This window comes from Pteropus vampyrus, unplaced genomic scaffold (genome assembly GCF_000151845.1).
Source record: "Pteropus vampyrus isolate Shadow unplaced genomic scaffold, Pvam_2.0 Scaffold12, whole genome shotgun sequence".
In the NCBI taxonomy this organism is placed as follows: Eukaryota; Metazoa; Chordata; class Mammalia; order Chiroptera; family Pteropodidae; genus Pteropus; species Pteropus vampyrus.
In genome coordinates, this window is record NW_011888793.1 from 14212473 (window position 1) to 14232530 (window position 20058).

Here is a 20058-nt window from a genome sequence, read left to right on the forward strand (position 1 = left end):
ATATAAATATTTTTATATATTCACTTATTTATACAAATAAATATACAAATATACAAAGAAAAGCATATTCCTTTTTTACCTGGTAGTTGTATAATTAATACTGGCATTGAAATAACCACTTTACTGTGGGAGTCAAGAAGTTATATTTTTATCAATGATTAGATAATCAGGAATTTAAGTGATGGAATGGACGGCAATTTCATGACAAAGTTTGAAGCAGTTTTCCAGTCATTGGCATAAACAGTTTGGCAAAGAAGTTGCCCAGAGATGATATCATGTAATAACATTTCCCAGAAAAATTGTGTGATGAAACATTTCTAAAAATATGGTTGACCAGCTCAGTGCAGAGTTATGAAATAGATGTTATTGACCAGCAACTGTGGTTCCTAGCATGTTGCAGATGTGCTGGAAGAAGTTGGAAGCAAATTTATGAAATTCTTGGAGCACCTGTTTCAAAAGCATTTAGTCAGTATTTAAACTGAAACAAATGTGAAAACCCAGCACAAGATTAATTATATTGTTAGAAAAATGTATTTGCTTAAATAAATATAAAAGAACTGAACTATCTGCTGATTTATTTAACCAAAGAAACGAATCCTACTCTACAAATCTTCCTATCACATAATGCTATTTAGAGAAAACACATCACCATCATGTAAAAACATTATTGCAACATTCTTGAAAATAAAACATTTCCAGAGTATTTTCTTTATTGTAAATGTTATTAGTAAAAATGGAGCTGATTATCACCATTAGTTACTATCCATTTACGGAACAGTTTTAATTGGTAGATGTAATCGTGAGATAAACATCATGTCAAATTTTAGGTGCTGTATGCAGCACATTTATGTCATCATAGAAAATGGATCTTCTTTGTGGACAGACATTTATAAGTGCTAAACACTGACTCCTAATTTAAACAAACTATAACATACTACAACATCAAACTATAACATCAAACTATAACATTTGAGGTTAAAGACAAGGAAAATAACTCCCTGTGGCCCATACAACTGTCCAACTTCAACTACCTCAAATTTTTACTTCTGCTATCTTTTTTAATCCCTGCTGCCATCCTCCCATCCTGACTTCCAGGAGTTCCCATCAGTCCTGTTTCTCTGGCCTAATAAGTATGTATTTCTGACTCCAAGAATCTCATTTAAAAGAGCAAATTTGACTGCCTCTGTATCTCCCTAGATAACTAACTGCATTTGGATAGTACTTTGCAGGCCCTTGCCCTACCTCCTTTTCCTCTGCCCTATTACCTGGATAGATTTTTGATGTCAGCTATTTTTGTCAACATTTAGAAACTGGTCTGTGAGAGTGTAGTCTGCAAATGCCTAGTGATTGCAAACTGAGATACCTCCTTGGGAACTTAAGTGAGTAAAGTAGATTGGGTGAAAGGCCAAGGAAAAGCTATCTCAGTGCTGAGGAGAAGTAGGGAGTGGTGAGCTGTCCCCGTCTGAAGGGGGAGCTGCTTTCAGCTTTGTCTAATTACTGCCATGCTATTGTGCAGCTCAGTGTTGCTAGGATTTCTAGTTTTTAAGAGAAGCCAGAGGTTCCTTTTTTTTTAAATGAGAGATCTCCAGGATGTTTTTCAGTGTTAGCTTAATTTTTAACTTTTTATTTCAGAAAATTTTAGATATAGTCGAAAACAATGGTTTTATGAACTGTCATATACCCATCACCCAACTTCTTATTTCCTTGATATCCTCCCTTCCCCCTCCCCCACAGTTATTTTGAAATGAAATCTAGGCGTATTGTAAACCACATTACTATTATCACACACCCATCTTAAACAAAAATGATAAATTTCTTAATGTCTTTAAAATCCAAAGACTGTTCTCATTTCTTCAACTGTCCTAAAAATAAACTTTTTTTTTTCCTTTAGTTTGTTGTACTTGGAATTCAAACATGGTATGAATATTCTGTTTGGCTTAGGCCTTGCAAATTTCTTTTAATCTATAGGTTTTCCCTCTATCGGTGATTTTTCCTCCCTTTGCAATTATTTGTTGGACTTTTTTCGGGGGGGGGTTTCTATAAAATTTCTTCAGTGTGAATTAGGCTGCTTGTATTCCTGTAGTGTTGCTCAATATGTTCTCTCCATGTTTCCTGTAAAGTGTTGAGAAAGCATCAGCTACAGGATCAGTTTTTCTCTCAAGGATTTCATAGATAGTGGCATGATCTTTCATTAGGAATGCATAATGTCCACTTGTCTCCTTTGTGGTGATTGTTACCTTTAATTCATTGGCTACTCTAACATTTAAAAGCACTATATAGTGGGGTCCCCCCATATCTTAGGTCAGATGTAACTAATAAGCCATCAGATGGAGAATACAGATCTACCTTTTAGAATTTTACTAATATGTCTCAGTACTTTTGCTTAATCTCTATAAATCTTTTGCGATGGACTTTAGGGTGAAAGGACTTTGTGGATCACACACCTAATTAGGACCTATTATCCATAATGTTATCTTTCACTGCTGTTTATGTTCATCAAGCAGAATGAGGGGAAATAGATTGTGGGTATTTAGAGAAACATGGATTGCAGCATGAGTAAGCACAACAGGCAATACACTGTAGCAGTCAGACTTCCACAGCTGAATACAGTTGATCCAACTTTCTAGTTGTGAAGCTGTGAGAAATTTACTTCACCCCTCTAGAGTTTTCTTCCATCTTTAGTGGGAATTCATAAAAGGTTATTAGAAGAATTAAGGTCTTGATAAGTACTTCCCAACTCTGAATAACTTAATCCTTACATCTTTTTTAGGCAGCAAAGATTTCTTTGTTGTCTTTTTAAAAGTATGTTTTCAAATTTTTTGAATGCCCTATATAAAAAAAATAGACTCATAGAAAGGAGGATGATAAAAACCAATGTAATCCTATTTTATGCTGTTTGAAAGGAGTAGTTTTATAATAGCACGTTCCATGCTTTTTCTTCACAGCTTCTCTGGGGATACTGGGCACATATGTTCTGTGTTGAGACAGGTGTTTAATGTGCAGAGTGCACATCTTTAATTTTGACGCCAGGTGCAGGAGTTGAATGTTTGCATGGAAAACTACCTGAATGTTGTTTTTGTTGAAGTACAGATTAATGCAGTTGGCAGTAGCAACCATGTTTCTGTGTATGAACCATCCATATTTCTACCTAAACATGTTATAAACAGTTCAATAGATGCCCCTGTTTTTGGTACTTCATGCTGCCTCTCCAGTCTCTGGACTCTCATCACTACTTCTTGTCCCTTTTTACCCAACTCTTTACTTTTAGCCTTTGTACAGACAAAGTCAACTGGAGAGTGATTTGTTGGTTTTTAGAAGGTATATTTGGTAGACCTTTCCAGAGATTACGGATATTTTCTTATTTAGCATAGTCTTTTCCAGTCAGTAGACCCTGCCTATCTTAAATGGAGCTGGGCAGTTCTCATCTTTAACTAAAGGAGAGAGCACATGTAGGCAGCTGCTGTGCTGGGGTGATTCCTTCTGGACCTGCTGACCAGAGTGAAGTCAGGACAAGACCAGCAGAGAACAAGAGGCATGGTGTGCACTACGGAAGAAGTTCCTCTATGGAGAGCCTGGAGGAAAGCAGAGAGAAAAACTCTGGTCTTCTGTGATGGGCCGCGCGTGCCACTGACTGACTGTACTTGTCTGTTCTGTTTTCAGGGTGTATGCCATGTACAATTCCGTAAAGGGAGCCTGCTCTGAGCCAGTTAGCTTCACCACCCACAGCTGCGCACCCGAGTGCCCCTTCCCACCTAAGCTGGCACACAGAAGCAAAAGTTCACTAACTTTGCAGTGGAAGGTGGGTAGCTCAAAGTGTTGGGGATGGTCTGAAGTCTACAGCCATTTGAAACATGTATTTAGCGCTATTTTAATTTGGTGATGGTATGTGGTTTTCTTCATAGTAACCATGTGAAACAAATTATCATGATATCAAGCATTGCTGTGTCTATAAAAAGTGTTGGGAGGGAACTCTGCAAAACCAAGCTTTAGCTTTCTTTGCAGGGGAATTTGATAAATCTCTTAGGATCATCAGTAGTACCTCCTAAGTGATACAAATACTTATGATACCTAAATTTCATCACTTTCTAATGGTTTAATTCATTTCAACAAACATATGAGGACTTCAGTAAAAAGTTTTTGTAAACATCTAAAGATAAAGTAAGTTCATGGCTCTGTAGTGGTGACTCTGAAACGTTTAGTATTTAAAACTGCCTCAGATGTTTAGTGTTCTAAACTACATTAAGACTTCATTAATTTTTACTAATTAGGGCTTAGATCAGTCAGGATTACTAATTTTTCTTAAAAGTCCAAATTTTATAGTAGTTTTCATGAAATACAATTTACTAAGCTACAAATAACTCTTGCCAAAGAGAGGTCCTTAATGTGTATTTTTAGCTTATTAGTCATACTTGTATGTTTGCAAGAAAATAGATTGTTATCAGTCTCTATAGTAACTATTTCTTTATATGGATATTTTAAAATATAGTTTAAAATGTAAAGTTTGTAGAAGTAGAGATAATATTTATGGTATTTGGAGAGAACACTAATATATAAAAGAAATAAGATGACTAGAGAGATCCATTATTGGTGAAGTATTTTATCTTTTTGTTCCTGTACCAGAGGGTCAGATTTATCTAGGAAGTTGATGAAAACGATTGAGAGTGGCGGTTAGCAGTTGAGCATGGGCTTCTCCAGGCCTCTCTCCTGTGGGCAGCTGCATTCTCATTACCAGTAGCCAATACTGAGTGTGTTATTCAGACAAAGGCAAAGTTTAAACTGGCTTAGAATCTGAACTATTTTATTTTCCTTCCTGGCTTCCAGGGATCATGCAGGTCAGTGATTCCCCACCTTTTCAGAGTTTTAACACCCAACTGGTCATCATTGTTTAATTCCTTGGAGCATATACATCTTTTTAAAAACGTGTTCTATATTTATGTATACATATATATGTAAATAAATGTATCTTTAAGAAAAGAATTCAAATTTATTTGGTTTGGAAAATATAAGAAATCTTCTGAGGAATACCAGAGGGACCCCAGGGTCTTATAAACCTAAAGTTGGGAATCACTGATATATATACTCTGCTTAAAACTTGATGAAGTTTATGTCTCAGGCAGACCAGCAACTTGAAGAGAAAGCTTTTTTTATTAGGAAGAAAGTGTTCCACATTTTCTTTCTCCCTTTATTTAATTATGAATCAGAAACATAGTCTTGTTTCAGTCAGTCATGTACAAACTTGAGAGTTCTGAATTTAGTTCAGTTTTTATTTAACTGTCCTTAAAACAGATTTCTTGATCATGATGCTCTAGCTGGGAGCAGGAGGACAGAGGGACCATGCTCTGGCTGCCTACTTGCCCTTGAAGTCCACAAAGACACAGAGAGCTCAGGATCTTCTAATATCTTCTTGTTAGTCAGCAACATTAAAGAGGGTGAAATGAAAACCATATTTGGTGTTCCCATAAATTAGAGACTTGGTGGTGGGTCAGGGTATCATAAAAGAAACTACTAAAGAACAGGTTTCTCCAGAGGCTTACGAGCCATTATAAATGTAATTCTTTTCTTTGAAATGGGTTCTCATTAAAACTTTGACTTTATCCATTATTTAGAACTTTAAATGTATCCCTGTCCTGTCTCTCAAACTGAACCCATAAAAACCTGAAATTGCAGTTCAATAGAACATATAACACTCACCTGAAATCTAGGTCTGAGGACTCAGAACGAAGAAGGAAGGAACGGAGAGGGAGAAGTGTTTCTTTATTAATTTAACTACTATTTACTGAGCCCCTGATGATGTTTTATTAACAATAATAAAGCAACAGCTGCTGTTTACTGAGTACTTCCTGTAAGACCAGGTTGATTTACATATATTCCCCCAACTACTTATTACACACATCCATTCTTGGAACAAGAAACTAAACATTGATATTAAGTAACTAACATCAGACCACACATGACAAACAGGTGATTTGGGTTTCAGAACAGCTCTGGTGACCAGGCTGCCTTTTGCTAGAGGCAAGACACTGCAGTTTGTGGGGCTCCTGTTCTCTCCCGGGGAGGAGCAAAGCTCAAATGTGATTTTGAAATGAGAGATATGGTCTTGCTCTTTCTGGTTGCCTCCCTACATCTTCTTCTCGGTGAAGCAGATCTCAGAATGCTTTTAGAAGAAAAGCAAATGATGAAGCTTCTTTTTGCTAACATGTGAAGGGCTAATAGTCCCTAGTAGTCTAGCGGATCCCATTTGTCCTCATGTTTGTTTAAAAAGGGGAGAAATCTCAGTGCCACACTAGGCTTTCTAACTTAAGCACTAAACAAACAAACAAAAAACCAACCAAACAACCTGTATGGGAGACGTTACAAAAATAAAGATTCTTGCCTGGACCTAACTGGGTTAGCTCTATCCCTCCAGACCCCAAGCAGTGCCTATGTTTCTAAGCTGCCTTTTTTTCTCCTCTACCTTTAAAATTAAAGTTGTCTCTTGAAAGAGGAAGTAGGGGACCATATGGATGTAAAGGGTAGAGGTGGTGGGGAAGGTAGGTTTGGCTCTTTATGGAGATGATTTCTTAAGAGTGAGGGTTCTCTCCCTAGTTGAATTATATTAAAACTGGTTTATGATAACGTTTGACCATAGAAATGCAGGAGCTATCAAGGGTTGTAGCATAGCACTGGCATAGACATTGTATTTGAACCAAATGGGTGGCTCATAACTTTTGTCTGTGAACAACTTTCTCTAATCTCTTTTTATTATTATTTTTTAGGCACCAATTGACAATGGTTCAAAAATCACCAACTACCTTTTAGAATGGGATGAGGTAAGCATATTTTCATATTCATCCATCTAAAACACCGTTTTCAAATAAAATTCCTGAACAAATACCATTTTATTTTTTTATTCTTATTAAACATGTTCTAAACACATGGAAAAAAAGAATATAAGTAGAGGAAATTTTAAACCGATAGTTACTGACTTTGAAAAATGAAGATGGATTGAAGCAGTGTAATAAATTGTGCATTCAAACATATTTACTTGATTTATTTGCAAGAAATGCAGCTGAAAGAAAAGACAGACTCTTATTTTAGAGTCCCTACTGTCTAGCCAGTCATTATTTAGTATTAAAAATCGATTGCTTTATCATCTTGTCTGTCCAAGGCCATCTTCCAGAGATGGTTTTGATAAGGTAAACTACACCGTGGCTTGGGAAATATAATTTGTTTTTCCTTTGTGGATGTCGTGTGCGCACTTTGGTGTGTGCACCATAGGGTATTGTCCGTGGGAAGGCAGAGCAGCACTTGGAGGTCTCCCTCTATCCATGTGTGATTGCCTTGTGGGCTTGAACACCCTATATAATATGTGCCCCACTTTGTGATTTCTGTCACCAGAAGCCCTTGGAATGTTATTCATGGTAGAGTCTCCTTATCTCAAGGCGACTCTGTGCCGAATGTTGACCCAGTGCATTTCTGGTCTTGCTGATGCTACAGACAGAATCTCAGGCAGGAAACACTTATTGCAGAGACCTCTTGTTTCCAAAGGCAGCTGTACTTTTTGTACCTGTAGACCTTAATTCTGTTCATTCATTTACCCTTGCTTTAGTCTATCTTTTTGTAAGTGAATGTACAGACTAAGGATTTTAAGAATAGGAAATGTGGAATTTGAAGAAAAATGCAAATTAACTAGACTTTGCGACTTAAATTCAGGGGGATTGAAAGATTTAGAATATAGGCTTAAGCATAAAGTAATTTTTCAAGTGTGGAAAACTGTTTGTTTAAACCAAACGTAAAATGAAAATTGGATGAAATTCTTACGATGAAATTTTGACATGAAGAACGGCCCTTCATCACTTCCTGTGGAAGCGTATTTTCCCATCTGGGTTGCATCTGAACAGCTAGAGTCGCAAGTTACCAAACACAACGCTCTTTTGTTCTTAGGCTCTTTGTGAGGAGTTCCTATGAAAAGATTGTTGAACTGTCAGATGTAACTGGTACATTTTACCAATTAGGTGGATTTCATTTTAAGGTGGTTTGATTGGAAAGTGCCCTTGTGGGAAGAGATTTTTATAGACAGTCAAGAAAGATGGGAAGAAACCTGGCTGAGCTCTGAGCACATAGTTAACATCTTCTCTTCTCCTCTTCCTCCCGAAGGATGAGTGAATGTTGAATGGAAGTCTTTTTTTAAGTGTGTTGTTTTGTTGCGCTGACCTGATGTTTTTTCTCATATCTTGAGGTTTTATATTGAGATAGAGTTTACCAGTGAAGAGGAGGCTTTTTTCCATTTTGGTATCTATGTGTGTGTGTGTGTGTGTGTGTGTCTGTGTGTGTGTCTATCCGTGTGTCCGTGTGTGTGTGTGTGTGACCGTCCGTCCGTCCGTCCATGCCCCCTGGGTTCTTTGCTGCTTCTCTGCCTCATAAGTAAGGTCAGAGAAGTTGAGTACTTGAAGGGAAAACCTCCAAGGAAAACGCAGGTGCTGCAGGAAATGGTATCAGTGACTCAGTTGTTGGCCTCCTTCCCTTTGAATCTGAATTGGAAGTGTCCTGACATGATGCTGGGAGGAAGCATTCCTCAGCCTCAGATGCAATGGAGGAGCTGTGTCTGATGACCATTTGTAACCAGTAGGACCCACTATGAATTGGTGACCACAGAATATTAAATGGTTTATTTTTAGCTTTCCTCTACTCGTTCTCCTTCCCTCTTTTCCTTGTTCCCATCTTAATTCTTCTGCCTTCGCCTTTCCTCTCTTTTTTCTCTCCCACCTTGTAATTCCTGCTGGTGTTGGCTCTGAAATGAGCTTTACTAGAGATTCCAGATTGACTCTCACTTGCTCTCACCTACCATAGGCTTTTTGCCAACATAGGAATCCTTTTACATTCTATGTCATAATATTCACCTTCTAGAAGAACTTCCCCAAACTATGCGAAGTGCTGCAATTAGGAGATGTAGATTTAGTTCCAAGTTTTAAACCAGGCTGCTTGACATCTCTGGTGCTCAGTTTGCCCATCGGCTTGTGTGTATTTATATCACTCACACTATCTCAAAACTGGTTATTAGGATTGTCCCTTCTGAAAGCATTTATATACATGACATGTGAACACTGTTCACTGTCCTGTGAAGGATCTGTGACATGGGAAAGATAACATCTTCTGCTGGCTGAAAAAGCTAATGTCATGCTATCATTTTATACTTCTAACACGTAAATGGAACAAATAACCACGAGCTTCTCAAATTGTTCCATCCAGTCGCTTTGCTTTACGTTATACCTCTCTCCCTTCCAGTCTCCCTAAAAAGATTAAAAAATAATACCATTGGGTTTCCTGGCAATGAGAATACAAACAATAGTAACCAATTCATTTCTGCCCATCATATCATTTCAGAAGTAAAGTTTCTCACAAATCAGTACGACAGTCTGTGTTTCTAAGCTTAGGGCTTAGTTGGAGATCAGCAATCCTTTTGGGAGCAGCTCACTTAGGTTGGTTTTCGGTTCCCCTTGAATAGTATTTTCGTGCTATTTAGGCCTTGCCTTTGAGGAAGAACAGCAAATGTATGAACAGAGAACATCAGACCTGCAGGAAATATGAGCACATGAGGCCCTGGCTATCCCTCCTAAACCTTCTGGTACTTTTCTGAAGCCAAGTACACCTGGTACCAGGGATTATTTCCAGACCCTGCCCTAGTAGAGTCAGAAGAATGGGAATAGGTGTTCTGTTGGGGTGTCTCTCCACCACACCCAGCCCTCTCCAAAGCCAGAGCTCTCCTCTCTCAGGACATTTGTGCCAGCCATATACCCATAGTCTCTGTTGTCTAGGGGGCTATAGAAACAAACTTAAAGGGCAGCAAGATTGTGAGGTGCACAGAGGAGCAAGTCACCGCCTGAGAGGAAGATGGGTACTGCTTAGAGTCTCAAAGAAGGTTGTGTTCATGAGCAGCACCCTGGCTGTTTGTGCCCTGGAAACTGGTCTGAGAATTAGAGCTTGAGGCAAAGTGCTCCCATCCATGTATGTGCCACTACTAATGTCTGGGTATTCCCATATTTTTATTGTAGTATAACAGCACTGGTTAGAGTTCCCGGAACACTCGATTCTTTTGTTCAGTATTTAATCATCATTACAATAAAACAGTGTAAAATTTTGCAAATGTTGGTAAAACAAACATGTTTTACTATGAGCACAGACATCATATGCAGCTGTCAAGCCTCTTAGAAGAGGACCTTCATGAATGAAAGCAGCAGCAGAGAGGCCAGTGAGTACCTGGCCTTTATTTCTGCCGGGACTGGGACTACTGTACTAAGATAGCCTTGGGAAGATCCACCTTAATCAATAGCTAAGGTCTCTGAAGGCTCATGTGGCCATAATGGAGAACAGAAAATGGAGACGTTACAGCACAGGGGAAAGCTGATACACCTTGTCTCCTAAATGCATTTTCATTAATGTCACATCATTGTTCTGTAGAATTCTCTTGGAAATCACTCACTAATAGTTCTTCAAAAGAATTAGCTGCCTGCTTTTTTCTGTGCTAATAATTGTAACTAGGCAATGCTTTAATTTTTAAATCACTGTGGGAAGTAACTGACTGTGGGATGGTAACAAGCAACTAAAAATTGAATGCACAGGTCTCATTAGCTTTTCAGCTATGGCTGTCAATTTCAGTTTTTCTCCTGAAACAGGTCAGTTTTCAAAACATGGAAAGGTGTGGACTTTGCTGGCCCTGTCCCCTTGTTGTGGTGACTCAGATGAGTTGTAGTGTTTAGAGCCTTGGAGTCTGCAAACTTGGCCTTGCAATTTTGTATATTTTCAACCACTGTTTGCTCCCCCAGGAGATGTCCCGTTATGAGCTGCAAAGCAGAAGGCCATTTTCAAGACAGTTTTCTACTTGACTGTTAGATGTGTCATCATTACATTTTAATTTCTTTTTGATCACGATGTGCCCCTGTCCCCATATTTAATTTGTAAGTCAGTAGTTATTTTGAAGGCTGGCAGAAAGCAGGTCTGAAGTCTTATAATGGTTTCTTCTACTAGATTTGAGTATTAACACCTAATGCTGATATTTTGAAAAACAGACATTTAAAAACTGCTTTAATGAACTGAGTTTTAGTTTAATCAAGAAGTATGAATAAGAAGCATGTAACTGCAAAACAATGCTTAGATGCTAATTTCTTAAGTTCAATTAACTCATGGGCCATCCTGAGCTAACCCCTTTGACCTCCGCTTGTCCCCTCCATTGGCATCCTTCTGAGCTCAATGCCCCCTTTGTTGCTTCTCTGCTTGATGACATAGAGGTATCTGATAGCAGAGTTAGGAGTTTTTCTCTAGAAGAGGCTAAGGGAAGGAATGAGGATATAGAGGCCTCTAGGGTAGGGATGAGCTTTGGGGCATTTAAAAAAAAGATTAGGAATCTCTGGGTTGACTTACACATAAATGGCTGTTTTCAGAGATGGTGATCTGGCTTTTTCCCTTGAAAACCTGAGTAAAAGGGCAAACTTCATTGTCAAATAAGAACTTTCTTTTCCATATTAGAAAGCAAATTCTGTAAAGGAATTATTTATGGAAACTTAACTCATTGTGAGTTCTACTCTTATTGTTTTAAATTGTAGAATACAGAAATATTCACTGGTGCTGTGCAGCTAGCTAGTCAGCAAATGCAGGTCTCCTAAGATCTTGCCGTGACTCTGTGGCATGGATTCATATTGATGATAGATATGTATCAATAACATGGTATGCACCTAAAGAGACCTGCAATAGTAGTCTCCGTTTTGTCTCTAACTATTCAAGCAAGTCATTTAACCCCTAAGCCTCAGCTTTTCCACTTGAAAAATAGTGTTATTTATCTCAGAGGTAGGTTAAGATTGAGATAACTTGAGCAATAGAAGATTCAGTTTAATGGTTATTTCATGTCACTTAAGTACAAGTCAAGATCTGGGGTAGAAAAAGTCAACAGTTAGGATTATATGAAAGGAATATGGCATCTTTGTATCAGGAACTTAAACAGGAACCCTCAGGTTAGTGTCTCTGGTTTGGACTAAACAAAAACGGACATCAATTCTACATATGGATGTTCATTTGCCATTAGCTTAGTTTCCAGACATGACGTGTAGGGAGCATACGAAAGAACCAGAAAAATAGCTTTGGGGGTGGGGGGTGGGGAGTGAGGCGGAATGTGACTAGTGGAGTTCCCAAGAATCTTCCTCACATGTGACTCAGCTAGCCCAAAAGGAATTTCACATCTTACTTTCCTGGTGACTAATGAACCAAGAGAGCTGTAAAACATAGTGGATTAAGAATGGAATAAATTCAACGGAAATCAAGGGAAGTATAATTTGAAATAGAGCAGAAATGCCAGCAGTAGGTAGAACCCTTAATGCCCTGGGGAACCATTAGCAAGCTGGGCAGTGCTCAGCAGTCCTGCTGAAGATACCTCCAGGAGTGGGTAGCACACCGCAGACTGTCACTTCTTGGGCATCTAGTTCAGGAGGAGCCAGCTTTGCTCATTTTAGGAATTAAGCTGGCCCCATAGGAGGTAATTGGAAACTAGCTTATTAATCAGATTACTATTTAACTTAGGTGTTGAATAGTATTGATAATCTTTCAGAATGCTTTTTGCCCAAGTGAATTTGCACATGGCTTTTCTGGTTTGACAGCAGCCATTTTTGGAACTAGAGCATCGGCAATCAGAGTGACTTACCAGGTCTCACAGAGTGGTTGAAGAGCACCTCTGAGAATGGAGTTGACAGTCTCTGAGGTGCCATGCTGCCTTAGGTTATATGGTATGTTGGTCCAATGTTGAAAGCTTCTAGCTGAGGCTAAATTACAAATATCCATCTTGGTCCTTGATACCCAATTTATCAATTCATGTTTATCATGCTTCTTGGTTACCAGCTAGAAGATAGCAGCCTTGGGCCTTGGCTAGATGGATGGACTGAACCCATCTATCTGTTGGTTCATTTGTGAATAGAACAAGCTGCCTTTCCAAAATCACCACCTTGATCCTTTCCTTTTCCTTCACTGGGACAGTCTCAACACATGATCTTATCAAAGCAGTTGACATCCATATTTAGAGGGATATATGGGAAAATTATGTTTGTTTAAGTCAAAGGATCTGATGATCATTCTTGGCTATTTTAGGTAGCTAAGCCTCTCCCACTAATAGAAAAAAACTAGTGTGCCAGGGGATAAAATGCATGTGGTATTTATTTACTAACCTGCAACCACAAACTTTCTCACTCCCTTGCTCACCTTTGAAAGTTCCTCTATGCCAGCGTGCTCAGTAAAATAAAAGAGAGGCATCAGTGAGAAGAGAGTGAGGTTTGACACAAGGAACTTTTGAATCCATCAAAATGTGGACTGTCTCCACCTCTCTCTTATGAACCTCTTCTTATATATGGTTATGCTGCACATACATGCTCTTATTTCTCAAGCCAACATTTATCTTTGATGTTGCCTAGGGTCAGCCAGTGCTGGAACAACTTCTAAATACAGACATACTAACAGACTAAATCTTTGAGCCTGGCAGTAGTTCAGTTGGCCAGTGCAACTTTATTTTTTATTTCATTTATTGTTGCCATTTCTGACAGGTTAAACTGTGCCCAGCCCAGAATCACTCAGCCCGTGTCTGGATCCAGCAGCCATGGACCACAAGCACACAATAACTGAGAAGTAATTTATTTAGCGGGCACTTATTAAACCTGGTAAGAGCAGATCAGGAAGGCAGTAGGCATAGCTGTGAAAGAACCTGTAATAGAAGGTCAGTGGAAAGAGGCCATAGATCAAGAATATACATCAGGAGGAGTTCAAGTCATAGGACCAAAGAGAGCCAGATTCACAATGGATTCTGGTGCCCTCGTGTTGGCCATTCTTGTTTTCTTGTTCTAGGAAGAGGAACAGGAAGGATCATTTCCAATCTATTAATTTGAAGGCAGTTGAAAATATCATCCAACTTTATTTATTAGTGCCAGTTTTGGAAATACCGGCTTCCAGGGTTGTTAGTGCCAGGGTAGTTGGAAATGTTAGCCAAAACAACCATATTCCCCACAGTCTACAGAATTACTCCTGGCAGGAAAATACTGTAGCCTGAATTAATTGGAGTATGTTTAAGTTATATGTATAAAATTAGCTGTGGATACTGTTAAGTTCTTTAGTAGGAAACCAACCCATTTAGTTGATTCATCTTCCTAAGTACAGAGGACAGCTTTATAAAGATACATAAATTAATGAAGGAAAACCAACTTGAGAAAAAATCATTTTCAGTCTTTCAGTTACATAGTTTTACAAATTAACACAGTTACTTTTAAACATTTTGAACTTTAAAATTAGTTGGGTTTTATGAGAATCACATTCTTTTTATATACATAGATACCAGTTTTCAAATAGGCATACCCACCTGTAACTTGGTTTCTCCACTGGAACTTTATTCCATTATGTGTTTATAAACATACCAAAGAGAGGTTACATAGTGGAGATCCTTTGAAAGGTTTTTAAATTTGTTTACTCCTGTGGATTTGGGCTATGCTATACCTAAACCATCACTAAAAGACCGTTACATGTCTGTATTTAAAAATCTCCCCATATTCTCTGTAATTTTTAGGATAACATTATTAAAAAATCTTAATTCAGTCTAAAATGTATCTCTGTAAGGTGAAGTAACTATACTGCTGTTGATTAATGATTTTGCTTGATCTTTATCATGGAGAAACCTGGTTACATTTTTATCTTCTACAAAAATAATTTTATAAATCTCTGCAGAGATGACTTCCAGTACTAAGTGCATATAGAAAATAGAAGCCTTTATCCAAGTATACTTTAAACATTGTGTACTGGAATGCACATTTCCACTCCCTTACCTCTTGGCTATTTATAGTACAGGAGGATTTTATAAAAGTTTAATGAAAAACTTCAGACTATAAACATATGGACATCAAAATAGATGAGTATAATATTGCCTAACAAATTACCTCAAAACTTAGTGGCTTAATACAGTCATTTATGCTCATGGATTCTAGTTGAGAATTTCGACAGGACACTAGGGGGGATGGCTTGTCTGGGTTCCACAGTTGCTGGAGTTTCAACTGCGAGGGCTCACTGGGGATTCGAATCTTCACTTACAAGTCTTGTGTCCACTGTTGGCTTCGATGGGACCTCAACTAGGGCTCCCTCACAGCATGGCAGCCATTAGGGAGTCAGAATCACAAAAGTAAGTGTTCTGGGGAAAAGACAGAAGCTCATTACCTTTTCAGACCTAGCATCGGCGGTCATACAGCTTCATTTCCACCACATTCTGTCAGTTATAAGTGAGTCACAGGCACATTCCAGGGAAAGGGCCATAGATTTTGCTCCTCAGTGGTAGGGTATCAAAGAATTTTCAGACGTTCAAATCACCACCATGTGACATAAGACCTCTCTTGACTCTTAGTCATGAGAAACCATTAATCTTTATTCCTCTTCTTTGTATAGCACATATGGTGTTTTTGAGGTACCGTGCCCTAAGGTCATTAGATAAGAGGTCATGGACTTTGAAAGTACAACATAACTCTTTTTTCCTACCCCTTCTTCTCTTCTGAGTGTTTTGGGTAAAGAGAGAAGTAAGACAAATGTGTACCCAGCAGCAGTACAGTGGCCAGACAGAACTCACACCCTGTACTCAGAGCAGCTTCACCAGCCAGTGGTGGCTTGCCTCGTTGGCACAGCTCTGCTCAGTTAACAAACGGATGTGATCTCTACCTGCTCTCAGTGACAAGGAGTGGGAACCCATGAGATAAACAATATGCCTGCCAATTAATGTCTCTGCCTCAGTCATTGCACTTAAAAAGTAGGGTCATGTGTTCTATTCTTTTGGGTGACTAACGGGAGGTCAACTAAGTATTTAATTGTTGAGGGTGGATAAGAAACATAATTTTAATTTTTTTTTAACTAAACTATATATTAGAAATGGGAAAATATTCAAGTGGGTAGTAAAAGGGCAGAAGATAAAATAAGAAAATAGAGTCTATGTTACTCAAAATATTTAAAACCTTTTATGTTTATAATTTAACTCCAAATATTTTAATGAATGAAATACTGTTTGATAGGGTTAATATCTTTGTCCCTGAGGTTATTAACACATTTTGCAAGATGTTTCCGATCCTTCTCTGCTATATAGCCATGTAGGTCTACGTTTTACTTCCTCTCTTCCCCTGCCTTTCCAAGATTGGGCCCTTTCACAATCTGGCAAAAAGTTGAAGGTTATTGACATTCTTCAGAATTTAGCAGTAACTTTATAGGACCCAGAAGAACATCTGGACCCATTATTACTAGACTTATAACCAAATGTATGACCTTTCTAAAAAGTGACTGAGGATGAGAAGGGAGCAACAGAGAGGCAGTTGCTGATAGAGTGTATAGTATTCTAAGTCCACGGCCTCCACCCTTTTTGGCACCAGGGTTGGGTGCTCCTATGAGAATCTAATGCCTGATGATCTGAGGCAGAGCCGAGGCAGTGATGCTAGCGCTGGGGAGCGGATGCAATTACAGATGAAACTTCTCTCACGTGCCTGGTGCTCACCTCCTGCTGTGCGGCCTGGTTCCTATCAGGAGACTGGTACCTGTCTGTGGCCCGGGGATTAGGGACCCCTGTTCTTAGTGATGTAAGCCTGGGACTTTTCTCCTAAAGACGATGACTTCTTTTAGGATATGAATCTAGAACTGAAAAGAGGCACTTGCTCACCAAGGATCAGATAAACGAGATGTCCAGCCATGGCCAAGTGAACTATGTATGTGGTAAATAAAATTCCAGTAGAGGGGACTGGGCTGCCTGGGACAAGCTACAGGGAATGGAGGATGAGCCGATCCAGTGAGGTCTAGAATATAGATAAATATGCAATGCATTTTTGTTCATTGGTAAGAAAGATAAGATAGAGGCAAAACCCCCCGAGGAGCTCAGGATTGGGAAGGGACTTAATGTGATATATTTTGTGTACATTAGCCAGCTTGCTGGTAAATCCAGTGCTTTCCTAGAGCAGTTTTGACCAGTTCCATTTGTCTCAAGGCCCAGGGTGCTGATTGGGGCTCTCAGGCTAGGTCTGGGTGTGGGACGACAGATTAGCAAGAACCATGAGGAACACTCAACTGAAAAAAAGAAGCAATACACGTTCGTAATTCCTCACCTCATGCCAAATTGAGCGCCATGAAGTTTATCAGCACACAGTTGATTTGTACTCCAAGATTTTGTCACATTCTAGTAAAGATTAGCTTTGTCCTTGAATGAACTTACTGTGTGCTTGGGTGTGCCCAAAATTATGAAATACAAACAAGCCAGGGAACCCTGAAAATCTGTTCTTTTTGGCTTGCGGACCCTGGCAGTAGAAAGTTAGTCCAGGACTCGTCTGGGGGTTGCTTCGTTTCTGACATAGCCCAATGGCTAGGTCTGCTCCAGAATGACCAAAGATATGTATGGGCTTGAAGCCTCCTTGCACCTCTTTCTCTCTAATCAGGGTGGAGTTCTTGTCCCCAGGAGGACGGGGGCTCAGAGGTTCGTCTTGGGGAGGTTCTGATCCTGACTGCTTGCGTGCTGTGTGCCTCATCTCCCAGTTTACATGGGATCGGGATACTGCCGGGCACCCATGCGTTAGCTCTTCTTCCCTTGTGGGCCAGCTAACTCCTGGGCCTTTAGAGGCCCCACTCTTAACTCTCCTCTGTGTGACACACCACTAGTGGCAAGTAAGTGTCTTCCCTAGGTAAAGCTCAGTAATCCTGTGTAGTTTAGATTTTATTAGAAGAGGGAACCTGCCACAGATTATAATCTCTCAGTCATTTGGGACCATACTATCTTTAAAATATGAAAGTTATGATTTGCCATCTGTAAAACTTCACTGACAATAATGGCTTAGACATATTTAATTTCTGATGAACAGTGATTAAATATTCATGTTGTCATTCCTGTCAGTTTATCTGCATCTTTCAATCTTCTAAAGCATTTAAAAAAAAAAAAATTCTATTTGTTTCTGTCAATAAGACCTGGATAATATTTTATTTATAAATGCTGTTGCGGCCTGGGCTCCCTCTTGTTTTTCAAGCAGATTCTTCATATCACCTTTGAACATGTACTTGTTCTAAAGCCCTAAAGCCCCAGAACCGCACGGGAGCTTGACTGTTGTAGACGACCAGGGTGATGTGTGAGCCATCAGATTGCTGGATTCCATGGCATTCTCCATCCTCATTTGCTTACCTCTCAGCTGTAGGTCATTTTGCTCTGCAATGACTTTTATGAATTCCGCCCCCCCCATAGCCCTTTTATATTAAAAGTGCATGTCATAAACTTCTCTCAGGTCCAAACTATTTTAACCTACTTTCCCGTGTTTTTGCTTTATTCTCAGTGAATTCTAAAAATGCACCAATAAGCCTTACTTCTTTGACTCTGTGAACTATTTGTACTCTTACCTCTTCTGAAGCTACAGATATTGTTTCTAAAACTTGATTCTAAGGTTCCAGCAGCCCTAGGTCTTTCTTCATGTTCTTAAGACTGTACACAAAGTAGTAAGTACATCTTGGAAGATATTAAGACGGAAAATTTGGCATGCTTTGTCTAAACAAGTTGGAGTTTATTTTAGCAGTTGTTCCCAATACTGAAGTAGAAATTAAAAATAAAAATGTTAGCAACCTAGGAAAATGTCTTAAAGGTTACAGAATGCTTCCTCCCCCCGCCCCTGCCCTCAATTCTTTAGCGAAACCAATTGTTGTGGCCCTTTAAAAGAAAAAATCTGCTTATCATTGATGTCTCCCCACTCTTTTTTTCTCCTTTAAGTCACAGTCTGGTTTTCACCGTATTAAAGCAAATCAACCTAGTAAGGAACAGACTGACTTTTATTTACTGGCTATAGTTCTAAGCACCAGAAATGAGTAAAGGAGACCAAACAAAGAAATAGGAAAAATGAGGCATTGAAGGGGAGCCAATGTCGGGTTTGGAAGGGCTGATGCTTCCGTGGCGGCAGGATGTGCCTTTCTTGCTCTGTTTACTCTGAGCTCAGAAATAGAGGAGGAAAAAGGTAGATCACGCTACAGCCTGGAATGGTTACAAAACATACCAGGGCATTCACAGAGTGTAATCAGACACTGGATGTAATTATGCAAATGTATGTATAAATGGCTTTTCTATGAATAAATTGTCAGTAGCAACCTTAATACTCAAAGTAAGCGGAAGGGCACAGTGACTTCATTCAAGTAGCAGCTGAAAAATGTTATGCTTTACTGTTTGCACCTGAATGTACTTTGAACCCTTGATAAAATGAGCTTTGGATCTTGAAGGCTATTAGGACTTCTGGTCCCTTCCTGCTCAAGGAGGAGAGGGTTGGAAAGAGTTAGTTCGAAGATGAATGTGCATGGTTGTGTTTAATCTGTTCACTCTAGAGGTGCTTCAAGCTGGTTGTGTATGTATTTTATTTTTAATTAAAGTTCACCTGGAACGTGTTTTAGTGGTAAGCATTTGGAGGCCTGCTTGAAGGAAGGAAACGTTTAAATTTGCATAGGAGAAAAATAGGCTTTCTTCTTTCTTTAAAAAATAAATTGAGAACTTCAGACATATTTCTAAAGTCCCTGGGCACAACCATCTGATTAATTAGAATGCTAAAATACATTCAGTGTTAGCATGTAGTTTTCTTTGTATGAACATAGATAAAATACTGTGAATTATGGATATGAAATATTTGTTCTAGCAAACTGCTTATGTGAGTATTTCATGCCTCTGAGCGTGGCACAGCACAGTTATTTTCTACTCAAGGTCTATTAAGAGAACCCACTGGAGTTTTTTCTTTTTGCTTCAAGGTATTTGAAACATCACGTAAGGCTGGGAAGGCATTAAAAATATATTTCCAGTTTCATAAGACACTTAAGAGTAGCTGAAATACATATAAATGAATTCAGCCGATGTTCCAAGTGCTTATCAGACATTCATTTCAACTCTGCAAGCATTGATTGAGCTCCCAGATTGTCCGAGGCACTGTTATGAGGAAAGCAGATGTGGACAAAATGATTCAAAGGCATGTGACCAATATTTAGGGATCAGTGAACAAACAGCTCACCATCACTGGAATGTACATGTCAGGGATT

The 20058-nt window shown here is 39.0% G+C and overlaps 1 protein-coding gene across 1 annotated transcript in view; it reads left to right on the plus strand.

Moving 5' to 3' along the window:
• The window catches only part of FNDC3B (fibronectin type III domain containing 3B), a 304172-nt gene that overhangs the window by 220491 nt on the left and 63623 nt on the right, over nucleotides 1-20058 (plus strand). Inside the window, exons 9-10 of the mRNA XM_011380910.2 lie at nucleotides 3655-3799; nucleotides 6756-6809. Coding sequence (XP_011379212.1) covers nucleotides 3655-3799; nucleotides 6756-6809 — 199 coding nt within the window. The remainder of the gene's footprint in view (nucleotides 1-3654; nucleotides 3800-6755; nucleotides 6810-20058) is intronic.